This window comes from Morchella sextelata (assembly GCF_020137385.1).
Source record: "Morchella sextelata strain SCLS chromosome Unknown scls_25, whole genome shotgun sequence".
In the NCBI taxonomy this organism is placed as follows: Eukaryota; Fungi; Ascomycota; class Pezizomycetes; order Pezizales; family Morchellaceae; genus Morchella; species Morchella sextelata.
This window is the reverse complement of record NW_025408640.1, coordinates 1,101,580-1,115,258: the sequence shown is the minus strand read 5'-3', so window position 1 is coordinate 1,115,258 and position 13,679 is coordinate 1,101,580. Positions and strand designations below refer to the sequence as shown.

The 13,679-nt window shown below is 46.8% G+C and overlaps 2 protein-coding genes across 2 annotated transcripts; both read right to left on the bottom strand.

The window, feature by feature from the left end:
* Positions 1–4,872: 4,872 nt before the first annotated feature.
* On the bottom strand, positions 4,873–7,512 carry H6S33_008224 (uncharacterized protein; the record flags this gene model as incomplete). Its single annotated transcript, XM_044839587.1, has 9 exons — positions 4,873–5,053; positions 5,143–5,516; positions 5,577–5,671; positions 5,758–5,906; positions 5,977–6,220; positions 6,299–6,468; positions 6,545–6,969; positions 7,030–7,083; positions 7,138–7,512. The coding sequence occupies 9 exons, from the start codon at positions 7,510–7,512 to the stop codon at positions 4,873–4,875; spliced, it is 2,067 nt and encodes a 688-aa protein (XP_044688415.1).
* A 3,236-nt stretch (positions 7,513–10,748) lies between these two features.
* On the bottom strand, positions 10,749–13,419 carry H6S33_008223 (uncharacterized protein; the record flags this gene model as incomplete). Its single annotated transcript, XM_044839586.1, has 7 exons — positions 10,749–11,413; positions 11,473–11,874; positions 11,940–12,258; positions 12,332–12,604; positions 12,657–12,716; positions 12,795–13,029; positions 13,097–13,419. The coding sequence occupies 7 exons, from the start codon at positions 13,417–13,419 to the stop codon at positions 10,749–10,751; spliced, it is 2,277 nt and encodes a 758-aa protein (XP_044688414.1).
* Positions 13,420–13,679: the final 260 nt, after the last annotated feature.

Genomic DNA, 13,679 nt, shown 5'->3' with positions numbered 1-13,679 from the left:
TTGCTTTCAGATAGTCGAGTGATATTCCACGATGCACCCCCGACCAGCTCGGATATCTCCGGGGTTGCGCTGGGAGGATTCCTGCGTTAGGTTAAGTGGTATGACCGTTCCCACATCAATGGATCCCTCAACCCTTCAATAATTGAGAGGTTCATATGTTGAGACCTTTTGCGATAGTACAACTTAAGACTCAAGGGTTCGCCAAATAACGAAGAGTTTCAAGGAGCATCAGATCAACGATGTTGGTTAGGGGAGCGATAGTTATTGATCCGCGAACTATCCTTTCGGAAAGTGTTCAGCCGCCGGTACTCCGACTTATAATGTACGAGTGACATTATAAGCTTGGCATAAATTATAGAGGCCTGCAACTAGACTATGGTAAGCCTTGGGAGTATGGTTGCGGATGCCAGTGCAGGAATAAATCTAGTTACTAGACTATTGTTAAAAGAGAGGCTTCATAACGACCACATTCCCTTAACCTCTTAAACAAACAAAAAAGAAAAAGTCAGTGAGGCGATAGTATCGAGTGATAGTTCATGAACGACCGCATCGTACATGTATTCCCATTTTGGAGGCAGTTGACGACCACCGGTAACCGACGAGCCACACTAACCCCCCCGTTAGATGAATAGGCACGCGACAAAGAGACATCTTTACCGTTATAATATTCCTTGACAGGAATGGGGTTCTGGAACTCATAAGGATCTGAGTGCACTATCGCTACCGTGATTAAGGTGTTCCCAGGGCAACAGGAAATGATTGATTATCAACAAAAGCGGAATTCTAATGACGGCACTGGAGCGACAGGGCAGTAAACGAAAAAGGAAAGGGAGAGGGTGATGGAGAAGACAAAAGAAGAATTTCGCGCTATCGGTGATCGTCGATCTATACTTTATACCTACTTAACTGACAAGTACGACTTCTCTCAAACCAAACCCAAACCGGCTTGGTGGGGTTTTATTAAATCGGAAACAACAAGGCCTTTGTTGGGCACTTCGTGATACCAGCTTTTGTGTTAGGGCCTAGGGTTCACCTCCAGAACTACCAGCGGGTGCGGTCACAAACCGTCACCCGCACGCACCCACAGTCCCTATCCTATTTTCCCGCCCGCCTATTACCTGTACTGCCCGCCTATAAAAAGGTCCGATTTTTGTATGTTGTAATACAGGCAAGCAAGTTTATTGACGCTCACCACACTTTATTAATTAATCTTTCACGTGACAGACAACGTCTGGTTCTGTGGTGTGCATCAATAAACTTGCTTGATTTAATCTAAATACAAAAATAGACCCTTTATATAGGCGGGCAGTACAGGCAGTAGGGCGGGCAGGAAAATAGGGTAGGGACTGTTTGTGCGTGCGGGTGACGGTTTGTGACCGCACCGGCTAATTTATCAGGAGTACGAACCCTAGGCCCTACCACAGTTCGAGACAAGACATATCACTGTCAATGCCGGAAGGAAAAAAAGATGAATGATTTTGTTTTAGCTATGGTTAAAAGAAGAACTACATGTAGATAAGGGTAATGCGCTATTAAAGCCGGTTATACATATGGTTAAGCGCACCGACGAGCTATCAAACCTAAACAATGTTAGCGTTAAGAATCGGGATTGAAGAGAGGATCAGCCGATGATTATCAAACCAGAAGCTTCAGGCCTGAGGCAGCTCCGAGTGCATGGGTGAATCCAAAACCCCTAATGATATATGTGTGCCTCGCTTAGCAGATAACTAATCGCTTTCCCATAGTCCAACAATAAAGTGATCGCAATTCATGTGAGTATCCCTTGGGCCTGTGAGACACGCAGATTCCAGGACTTCCTACTTATGCGTGGTTTAGTGATTAAGCATCGGGCTCAGTGACTTTGCCACTGAAAATCAATACTGAGACAGAAAGTCCTGGAATCTGTGTGTCTCACCGGCCCAAGGGATAAGGGTGAATCCCGGCAATCGGGCTTGTATTCAGCTACATTCACTTTGAATCCACGAAAGATCTAAAACAGATATGAGCCCCGAACGCCCTAGAGGGTGTACTCGGCATCCTGTATAAAGATAATGATGGTTTTGTCCAATTCCGAGATGTCAAGTAATGAGGATACCAATTCCGTACGAATTTACCCATATAAAAAAATGATGTATTAAGAGATGCATTTACATAATTGTACCTGCGTCGATACGTCATCGCGATCTCGCTTATCGCTTATCGCTTCTCCCTTATCGCTTATGCACGATCGCGATAGGTACCGCCATAACTCGAAAAATTGGCTAGATCAAAATTACTTGTACGGGAAACTTCTGGTGCAGATCGATGCCATTCAACCAATCACTCAAGTGGCAATCCCTGGACGGAGATAGCCAATTTTTCGAGTTTTGGCGGTACAGCGACTGGTAGAATTAATGCGGAGACAGGGGGAAGCGAGCGCCGTGGTGGGCCCTGGTGGCAACAGTGGAGTGAACGATCCGATTGGTTGGTTCTGACAACGTAGTAAGTTCTGGCGAGGCCGTAGACGTAAAGGTTAAGCAACAAGATGGTGACCGTCAGAACAGCTGACATTAGCTATGGGAAACGCTGCTACATCCAAGGCCTTCGAAGGGCTGGATGGACGTATGAGAAAATCGCAAGAGATCAATCAATACCTTATGGGACTGTGGCCCAAATATGTACCACTCCTTCTGCTCCTCAAAGAAAGAACAGATGCGGTCGCAAAGTCAAACTTGATACTCCTACCCGTCGTCGCCTAGTATTTACAGCAACCTTAAACGCCGAGAACCGCTGGAAATCCCTATCAGAAATAGCACAATTAAATGGTCTAAATGTATCGGAAAAGACCGTGAGGTAAGCCTTTGCAAAAGAGGGTTACCACCGTCGGTCTGCTCGCAAAAAGCCATTTTTGAAAGCAGAGCAAAAAGAAAAGAGACTGCGGTTCGTACTTGCACATCAACATTCGACTAAGCATGACTGGAGACGTGTAATTTGTACTGATGAGTGCTACATTTGGCTCGGAGGTATCCATAATAGTGGAAGGGTATATGTTACACGTGCAGAAGGGGAGGAGTAGTTGGACGACTGTCTTATACCAAAATTTAAAAAAGAGAACTCAATCATGATTTGGGGGGGTGTTCTGGGTTGAGGAGTTAAAAAATCAATTGTGGTTTGGAAACGGGAAAATTGGGGTACTATTACCGCAGAGACATATATCAATTACATTTTGCGTCCAGTCATTTGGCCCATGTGGTATTGGCAATGTCAATGGCAAAATAATGGCCATTCACTTTGGCTTATGGAGGATGGCGCAACAGCTCATACAGCTACCATAACAAAAGTAAGTATCCCATACTCATTTTACAGAAATATATACTAAAACTAGATAGGAACACCGGAAATATTACAGAATACCATCATTGTTATGGCCACCATCGTCTCCATATTTAAATCCTATTGAAAATATATGCAATGTTCTCAAAAACAGGATTCATCACCGGAATCCAAGGCCCAAAGGTAAAACTGGGTTTTTTTTTTCCTTTTTTCTCGTTCAACTCATTAATTGCATGCAGGTAAAACAGAGATGAAGGCGGCTGTTCTAGAAGAATGGGAGAAAATTACTGAGGAAGAAATCTTAAGATATGTAGATAGTATGCCACAGAGGATACAAGATGTAATAAATGCGGCTGGGGGTCATACTCGTTGGTAGAATTGGTATTCGACCTCCACCGTCAATTTTTTTTGATATTCGCCACCCTATGTCACACCCCTGCTCGCTCCCCCCTGTCTCCGCATTAATTCTACCAGTCGCTGTACTAGATTGTTTTGGCCACACCCGATTGCCACAGTGCAAGATCTAATAGTGTATCCCACGAAAGTGATAAAGCAAAATCAAATCAGATACTGGACACACTAAAACCCCCCACAAACACAAAACCAACTATCCATTAACGCAAATACAAAAGAAAAAAAAAAGCAAGGGAAAAGGCCGGCGCCGGCATTACAACTTTCCTTTCCAACTCCACTCTGGTCGCTCGTCCTATTTTTCTCTATTCCCCTCCTGCAACCCCCCCCCCCCCCCCCTCTTTTTTTTTTTTATTTTCCTCCTCCGGCTTCCGCTAATATCCAGCCCAAAAACACATATCACTCTCTTCACCCCGACATACGACGTTTCGTTGTGGGTGTACAGTAATTTCACAAGTGTGTCACTGCGCTTTCTCCTTACCTCAACGCTCCGCAGCGGCAGCTACGCCATGCCTTTCGGTCATCAGCTATCACTCACATTACCACCAGAAAGAAACTCAAGATTCAGCCATGGGAATTGAAAGATATCCGGTCACAAAAATAAAAAGGTTATGGCAGTGAACACTGTACGGTGTATATTGTCCTACACCCCGCCCCATCTAAGCTGCGAGAAAGGTCTTCGTCACGCACTTTTACCGTATTTATATATGCGAACCGTATATACCGTGTGATAACCACACCGGGAACATGTCACCAGCTCAGAACAGCCAAGCCCATAACAAGTACCATACCTACTCTGTCTATTGACAGGTTCCACAGACGTTCCGTAGCTCCCCCGATAACATAGGCCTAGGTAATTATCTTACAAGCTAATACGCCACTCATACAACTGCTTGGCCACAGCTCGCAATGCTGGGTAATGCCCTCGGAATTCCAGAAGTACTCCTTGCAACATGCATGCACTTCATCAAAACCTTATTTTCCGGAGGTTGTACACCCGGGTATGGCAGGTTTGAAACATGGAAGACAGGTTTACTAATTGCGGGGTCCCCCGGAAAATACGGATATCATAGATCTCTCCAGATTCAATTGCGCGTGTGAGTAACATGCACAAACTAGCTATGTGTCACTATACAAAACAAGACCAGGCTATTCGAAGTACAGGTAGTCCAAGAGGGGGTTTGAGAATGTCTTGCGGAGATCATCAAGTCCCCATCCTTGCGCAGTTCCAATTGTCGTAAGGACCTCCTTGAATTGCGGGATTTGAGTGTCATAAGCCACCTCCTTTAGGTGCTGCTTCATTTCCATACCACCGATGGTAGTGTCCTCCCTGAGATGAGATTGCGTATAAGTAACTGTGTCTATACCCCTCCGGCCACATATACATGACGGAGGAAGGAAGGAAGTGAAGCTACTTACCATTCTTTGGCCCAATGTGGTCTAACGTTAAGCGGTTTACCATCAGGTGTTTTGTACGCGCTCCAAGCATCAGCGAGCTTTTGGATAAACGGCTCCCAACTGCCGTCGTTCCCGGCTGCAAGATTGCTAATGACCTCGATGCATGCCGTCCACCTATTCCCGCCCTGCGGGGCCATGATAATCTCGCTGGAGCGCATAATACGTAGCTCGAGGACGATACGTAGCGCGCCGGTTTGCAACTTGTCCTCCTGTGTAACGGTCAACGCATCCCACCAGGCGCGCTGGACAATGCTCCAGTCAGGCTCCTCGGGATCGGTCGAGGAAGCGGGGATCGGGATGCTCAGTTCGAAACATCGGACGTGGAAGTTTTGGATCTAAGAAGGAAATTTTAGTATGCGTAATGTCTGAGAATATCCATTGATAAGGTACCGTACCCCGCGTCTGAAGTGGAGACCGTTAATGAGAGCTGTTTTAAGCGTCTTCTTGAAGAGACCGAAGGGTGGTGGCATGAGGGCCATGGCGCTTCCACCTATTCAAGGACAGTCAGTACATACTTCTGTAATTGAGCCCCAGGGTAATCGCTCGTATGAATCTGTGAGCAATGACACAGCTTACCATTGAGTACTCCTTGCTGCCATCCGGGCTGGCTCGTGAACCACGGCATCGAGTTAAGAACATCTGCAGCCGAGCTCTCCAACCACTGCAGAATGGTACCAGCCGGACTCGGGTATTCCACCGAACCCTTCGTCTCCGTAGTATTGTTCCTTCCAAGCAAGTTATTTCAGCTCAAAGCAAGATTCAATCACAAGGCGGATCCAAGGAGCGATGACATACCAGCAATTAACCCATACACGGGGATTGTACGGATACCAGAACCACTCAGAATAGAAAGACTTAGCCTTCTCGATAAAAGCAGACTCAGCGGTCTCTCTTTGGTCTTCTGAGAGATTGTAGCTGATGCCCTCGGGGATCTTGTAACCCAGCGGAGGAGGGATGGCAGATTGAACCGCCACCTTCTCGGGCGCAAGATTTGCGTAGGTCATTTTGTCAAGCTCGAGGGTGATGTGAGTAACAATTCCTTGCTCTTAATGTCAACTCAAGTGTGAAGGACAGGAAAGAATTCGGGGTGGTTGTTTCAAAAGGAAGTGGTGCATACCTAGAAGACCAAACGCGCCAGCTGCAGCCTTAAGCTGCTGTGGATCAGAAATAGCTTGAACGTCCCCATTGGCGTCCACGTATTCAATCTGCCGAACAAGGTCGCTGAGTGTATCGTGTGTAATTCCGGCACCGTGGCAGATGGGGGCATTGGCGCCACCGGCCGTAATTCTGTTCAATCCAGGATTAGCCAACTATACCCTTTCGACTGGTGCGATGATGCTTGGTATAGTTATTATATACGTACTCTACCATGATGACATTAATGGGCAATGACCATCCACTCTTCAATGACCACCTCCGGAACGCTTCATTACTGACAGCGGCGCCAACTCGCACCAGCATCTTATCGCCATCTGATGCTGCTGTATATGTCTGAGGTATCTCAATCTGGTTGAAGTCGGTCGGCTTTCCATCGATCGCGTCCGCAGTGATCTCCGCAGATGAACCCGTCGCAATTTCGAGGCTAAGCAAGGAAACGAGTATGTCGCCATTATCAGAGTACATATTCGACCATGTGTGTCGGAACCCGGCAGCTCGGACACGCTTGCACTGCTGTTTGGCCATCTTGACGATTTGCTGCACCTCGGTGACTTTGGTGGGGATGCAGGTGATGCTCGGAATGTTGCTGACGGTGCTGCCCCAGTTGTCGAAATCCACATCGGTAAGAATCTAAGTGTTGAGTTAGTAATTGTCTGCATACGATGTGGGTCCACTAGAAGTCAAGCATACTGTCATCTTCTCCCCTCCATCCTCGACTCCTATCACCGTCATGGATCCCGATTTCTGGGTACGTGCTTCCATATCAGCAAAGCTCACAAATCATAGAAGAGTACTAACCTGGGCTTCCCTCAGCACCTCCGCAGAGAACAAAGGACGCGTAGCTCCCAAAGGCGGGATAAAGTCATCCCCCGCTACCTCCTCGGCCGACTTCCCGGCCATGAAGTCCTTCACCTTATTGCGCAGTGTTGGGTTCAGACGTTCAAGGAAGTCAAGAAACTCCGGAGTATCCTTGATCGAGAGCAGCATGTTGCGGACATATTCTTCACCCTCGATCTTCGACCGCTCGAGACGCTCTAGCGAGTCGAGAAGACCAGGGAGGTGACGATCCCAGGGATCCTCTCCGACAACATTGTTCCCGTCCCGGAGAAGCTCTCCTGTAGTAGGAAACTCTGTATCCTGGTCATGTCCACCAGTGATATTGGAAGAAGACATGATATGATATGCTTAGTCTACTATTGTTATTGATATTGAGGGTAATTTGGATTGAAGCGAATATGTTAGTGGGAGTACCTTTGACTCGTAAGGTTTCCTGCGGGCTATCGATTCGTTTTAACTAAATATTAGCACACAGCTACACTCTCGCTGCTTCTCGCCGAAGAATGGCTGCGGGGAACCCACCTCGTCGTCCATCTGATTGATTTCAGCTCTTGAATCATACTTCAGCTCTTCAGCTCTTGAAGTCCCATCGTTCAGCATTCATCGAGATGCAGGAGGCCAGCCGATAATCATTGCTGCACTGCGATTATGGGGTGCCCTAGACTCGTGTATTGCGGGGTAATGTGCATTAGGCGATATGCATGCTGCGGCTGAGTCCATGCGATTCAGAACACGACCGGATCTGCATATGCAAATGTGGGCATCCATCCCAGCTTCGGAAGGACAGATGTTCTAGATTCGCGGTCTGCCAGATCGATCTGTAGCACGTCCGAATTAAGGCGAGTCTTCCCAGTCCAGTTCCAATGTTTATTATTCCTGTCGCGGCTTTGCGGTATTATCTTCTGGATGTATATATGAAACATTCGCAAAATCTCTCTCATGCATTAGCGTGATCAATCCAGGAAGTGAATGACTGGAGCATACAAGGCAGCGACCTGCGAAGTTTTGGAACTTCAAGTACTGAAAAACGCAGCAGAGAGCTTACCCTAATGTTTTCACACCTCAATTTCGATATCACATCCATTTTTATGAGCGAGAGAGATTTCGCAAATGTCTCATACATCCAGGGGATACATGGGTACGAATCGCCTGTGGTTTATATAGCTCAGTGCGTTAACCTTAACTGAAATACTAGCTATTGTATCTTGAAATTGACGATTCCAATCACAGCTGAGTTACTGCCACCCCCCACTTTTGCTCCCACCTCTATGCAGCAACCATAAGCTGGTCGTGTCGTTAAGCTTTTCAATCTCAGCCTAACTATGCTCATCGCCTATTTCGTATCATTATCACTCTATGCGGTCTTCGACATAGAGTAGCTACGTACTCATACACAGATGCCGAGTTGCCCCCGCAGAAGTCAAGGGTCAACCACGTACATGTATGTGTATTAGGACATGCTACTAGTCCAAGAATGCGGCATGTGAGCCCTATGATGGAGTCGGTAATAGAATCTGCTGCTCCCTCTCGATCACTCCCCCAACCGTTTCTTTCTCACTACTCTACCATATATCAATATACGCTTAGCTAGATACATAATTGAACTCGTAACACTCCCCCCGATGCCGCCAAAGAAGCCCAGGCCAGACCCTGCACGAGACACGTGCATGTCTCGGCGGTACGTACTGTACTCTAGAGCCGCCCCATGCAGAAACGTTCTCAACACACCCCAGAGAGGGGAAAGGGACGAACACAAGGAGGGAGAAACCATTTGCAGAGAAATGGAAATTGGATAGGACGAGCTGAGAGATAGCCCATAGGATCAGACGAGCAGAAGGAAGGTGTTTGAAGGAAACACTCCGCGTTTTTCACAAGTTACCACTTTCATATTTTCTTAAGTTACTATTTCGTTATTTTCTCTGTTGCTACCATGTGCGAGGCGGAGGAAGTGATTGGGAAGTTCTGGGGTAGTGCGATATTGTCGTAGACTACGGTCTGCATACAATTATTGAGTTACAGTCAACTGCAAAAGTCTTGATTTTCCTTTTTCGACTTGCGTCAACCTTTTTTCAGAAAAATCAAAAACTTAAAAAAACCAAATCATGCCCCTGAAGGTTAGTTCAAGCCAAATCTTTCATATTTAAAAGGTAATTGAAACAAGAACAGTCCATGAAAAGATTAGATCATTTCAAAACACAATAGCTCCCATTTGGCACGTTGTCAAAAAAGTAATTTGAAATATTTCTCACAGTCTTGGCATTTCATGGGCGAAAATGGCTAAAATTCGGCTGGGTAAGCCATAAAAAAAATCAAAACCTTTGCAGTTGACTGTAAATTAAAAAAAAAAAAAAAAAGTTCTCTGCACGAAGTCGCACTCGGTACCGGTACCGAAAACCCTAACCCTGGGCTATCAACACAGTAGAATCCCGAATAAATTCACTTTTATCATCTAAACTATATAGTCTTCCTTATAGTCTTCCTCATCGTCACCAGGAATGTTTTCTATTGGTTGCGTACTATTTCTAATATTGGTTGCATATCATTAGACAAAGAACTACTCCCGAGATGCAAGGGAACTGGCATTATTTTAAAAGGCGTGTAGCTATTGCAATTGATGGATATAAAAGAACAAACACTGACAGAACTATAGCTATATTTTATAATACCAACGTCGAATTTCCCGGATACCATTTTATCATGAACTACATGTACATACTAAAGCTACTCATTGAATGACTTAGAGTGCATACTGGAGCTAATATATCACAAATTACCTATAAGGAGAGATGGAGGTGAGGTTTATAATTTAGTGCGTGCCTGTACGTTTGGATGACCCAATAATCCAGAATGACAGCAATAATCTAAGAAATTGCTATCGCAGTACTGCCCACACCTTCATTTCCTCACCACATTTGGGCGACCGGAGGCCGCACTCCGCTTGTAATATATAATCCGGCCCAGGATCCCGCATGCGTATGTCAGCTTCACATTCCCACCGCCCGCCGGCTCCTCTTTCAGTCCATAGAATGAGATGTCCGACCCGGCTCTTCACAATCAAACAGTGCCAGTCTATTATACTCGAAGAGTATAACTCAGATGTTTCCCCATCGCTCAAACCACCTCCGAGAAGCTATATGTACTCACATATCCACCTAAAACACGCTCCGCACCGTACATACTGTACTACGGCGGCACGAAATTGCGTAACCAGGTAACCTCAGTCGTGCCATATCGGCATCGACGATATATCTCCGCACCCACACCCGTACCCGCACCGGTTACACCGGCTGGGAACACCGCATCATACGAAATGGTATCGCTAAATAACGTGGCACTCGATCAAAGCGATGAGACTGAGCTTGTAACATACAAGTACATATACAATTAATCATCGTTCGTAAGAAAAAAACAAGAAATAAGGACGACAATCGCAGACATGCTCGTCTTAATACTTTAGCAATCGTACCTGGAAGATCCTGGATCACTCTAAAGCGGAAAATCTCTACGTATCTACATTCTCGCCCAACCCCGGACCAAACACAAGACCTCCCATCATCTCGAAGTTGGTATCATCAACGGTAGGGCCAATGCGGTGAAGGTTGGGGGCCATATGGATGACCGTATCCATAGCGTTGGGCTTGAGCCATACTCACAGCTTGTGCTCGCATCATCTGTGCTTGCTGAATTGATGCTTGGACTCGCTGGGCCCTGACCCTTAGGAGTAACTCCACTACTCTGCCATGCCCCCCTGTTGTTGCATAAAACAATGCCGATTGGTTATAGATATCAACGCGGTCGATATATGCTCCTTTGGCTAATAGGGCCTCCACCACCTCAAAAAATCCACCTTTAGCAGCCCAGGCTAATGGTGCCATTCCCTGCCTATCCACCGCAGCTACATCCGCACCTCGTGCTAAAAGGACCAAAACCACCCCCTTCTGACCATGACCGGATGCAGTAATCAGTGGAGTATTTCCGCCTTGGCACCTTTCTTCAATACCCGCGCCATTCTGAATAAGGGTTTCAGCGATGGCTTTATACCCTTTCCGGGCAGCGACGTGGAGTGGTGACTGTCCAGCGTTCTCTTTGATATCTACGGGTATGCGCATTCTCGTGTGCTCCTGGACAAGGACCGCAACAACATCCTGCTTGCCCCCAATCACAGCGCGGTGCAGTGCACTCATGCCATTGTGTGCTCTGGCCTGGAGGTTTGCTCCATACTGGAGGAGTAACTTCACTACCGCGACATGTCCCATTCTGGCTGCAACAAGTAATGCCGTGACCCCTTTCCAATACGTGACGTTCCTTCAAGACCGATTCCCGATCCTAGGAGAACCTCAACCGTTCCCAAATGCCCAGCGGATGATGCCCCTATCAATGAGGACGCCTTTTCCTGGGTGTTCGCTGTCCCCAGGCGCGCCAAAAGTATCTTTACTATCCCTGAAAGACCTTCGATGGCTGCCACATTTAGCGCGGTGAGATTATCCTTATCTTCTACGGCCAAGTTGACGGGATAATCCAACAGAACGAGTACCATGGATTCATCCCTTTGACCGATGGCAATGTGAAGGAGTGTGGTTTCGTTGTCCCACTGCCGTTCATTTACAGCCCCCGGAGTCTTCTTTAGGATACGCCTTAAGGCGGGTACATCTTTAGAGAGTAGTGCGCCGAGTGCCGTCACCTGGCTTGATTCTGGTACTACTTCCATGGTTAACCACAAGAGCCCGAGAGCACATTTATGAATCAGATCAGTGTTGACAAACCTGGGATACCCCTCCCCTGCCGGAGATCTCGTGTAGGCAGTGGCGTTAAATGTGGCGTTAAACGTGGCGTTAAAAGTGGTGTTGAAGCTAGCGGAGTAGGCGCCTGGCTCTCCACATTCTGGCTAAAGCTGAAGTTCCTGAAATGGTCAAGGAAACTCTGATATGATCGCTCTTTGTTATGCTTGAACTTGACCATATCAGAGTGGTCCCCATCGGCTACATGAACCTGCTCAGTCCTGCTCGGGAGGCGTAGAATGGCGGATCGTCGGTCGACTCTTAGGAAGCGATCGCCAGTAGCTGTAGAAACGCCCTTTGGAGTCTAACTAAAGGTCAGCAGAAGCTACTACATAACTATGGACGGGATACGAGTTGGAATGTATAATCCCACATACCGTTACTACTCTCCTAGTTTGTATGGCCTCGTAGAATGTAATAATTTTGATATCATCGCAGCAGTTGACGAATCTATCCAGCTCCGCCTCGAGCTGTGAGTTTCCCGACCGCAGAGATTGAACGAGTTGTGTTCTCGGGGATCCCTCTTTGAGCATGCCAAGTAGATCATCTACTGAAAGGCCTTGGTGTGGCGTTCCGAAAAATGCAATAGCATGAGTGTTCTTGAAAATGGTGCCATGTATTCTATCGTTCTCTTTGGCTTTGACAATGGCCTAGCAAGTCTTAGTTTTGCTTGATGATGAGAAAGAGCGAAGCCATAACTACCTGAGCAATAATGACTCCTCCGAAACTATGTCCGATAAACACGATGGGTCTTGCTTTCTCCTGAAGCGTTCCAACGAATTTAGGTGTTAGCTGCAAGTGTCTGGATAGGGTCAACGGACCACACTACGGCCTGCTCACTTCCTGTGTCCTTCTAGCTTTTCTTAACTCATCTAACAACGTCAGAGCATAGTCCGATATTGTATGCGTACCACTGTCGGTCAAGTTCGTATTGCATCCAAAGATCATCGTCCTGCAGGATGGGAGGTCATCGCATAGAAAGTCCCGAAGCCACATGCTCTGAACACTTCCGGAGCCCCGTTTCCTTCGCCACGAACCATATGCGTGGCCATTCAACCCAGAAACCGCCACAATGCTAGATAACAGAACAGTTTCAGCATTCCGACAGACCATTGGGCGAAACGGGGGAAGGGAGGAGGTACTCTGCAGTAATAGGCAATTCTTCAGGCTTGTAGAGCTGGGTCAACTCATAGAAGTCTTTATCAATGATTATGTTAACCTTTTTCGGTCTAAATCTGTATGTGAGGACGATGGAGCCGTTATGGCCTAGATTTGCCAGGGTTTCCGGAGGAAAGTTAAAGAACTGGATAAAGGCCGTCTGAGTATTGTCGTAAGGCGATGGGGCAATGCTGGACTCGTCGGGGTCGATATGGTTGTTTAGAAACTTTTCCCGGAGTATGGATAAAACTTCGCTTATATCGGCATCCGGGGGAATACTTCTCACGCGAAATACTTGGCTTGACATCGTGACCGTGTTTCACGAGTAACACCGTATTATCAACAGGCTTTTGAGGGAGCGGCTGTTTCTTTGTGAAGTAGGCCAAGCCGAGGTCAACCAGGGAGCTGGGGCTTGCACGCCAGTCTAATATTCCCTAGAAGAACGAGTGAGACTGAATTCCGACCAAAGCTCAAGGAGCGGATTGGTATATATATGTACTCCGCACTTAGAAGGCTTTAACTCAGAGGTAAGACAATTGGCTGCATGAAAAATCGACTGGGCTTTGA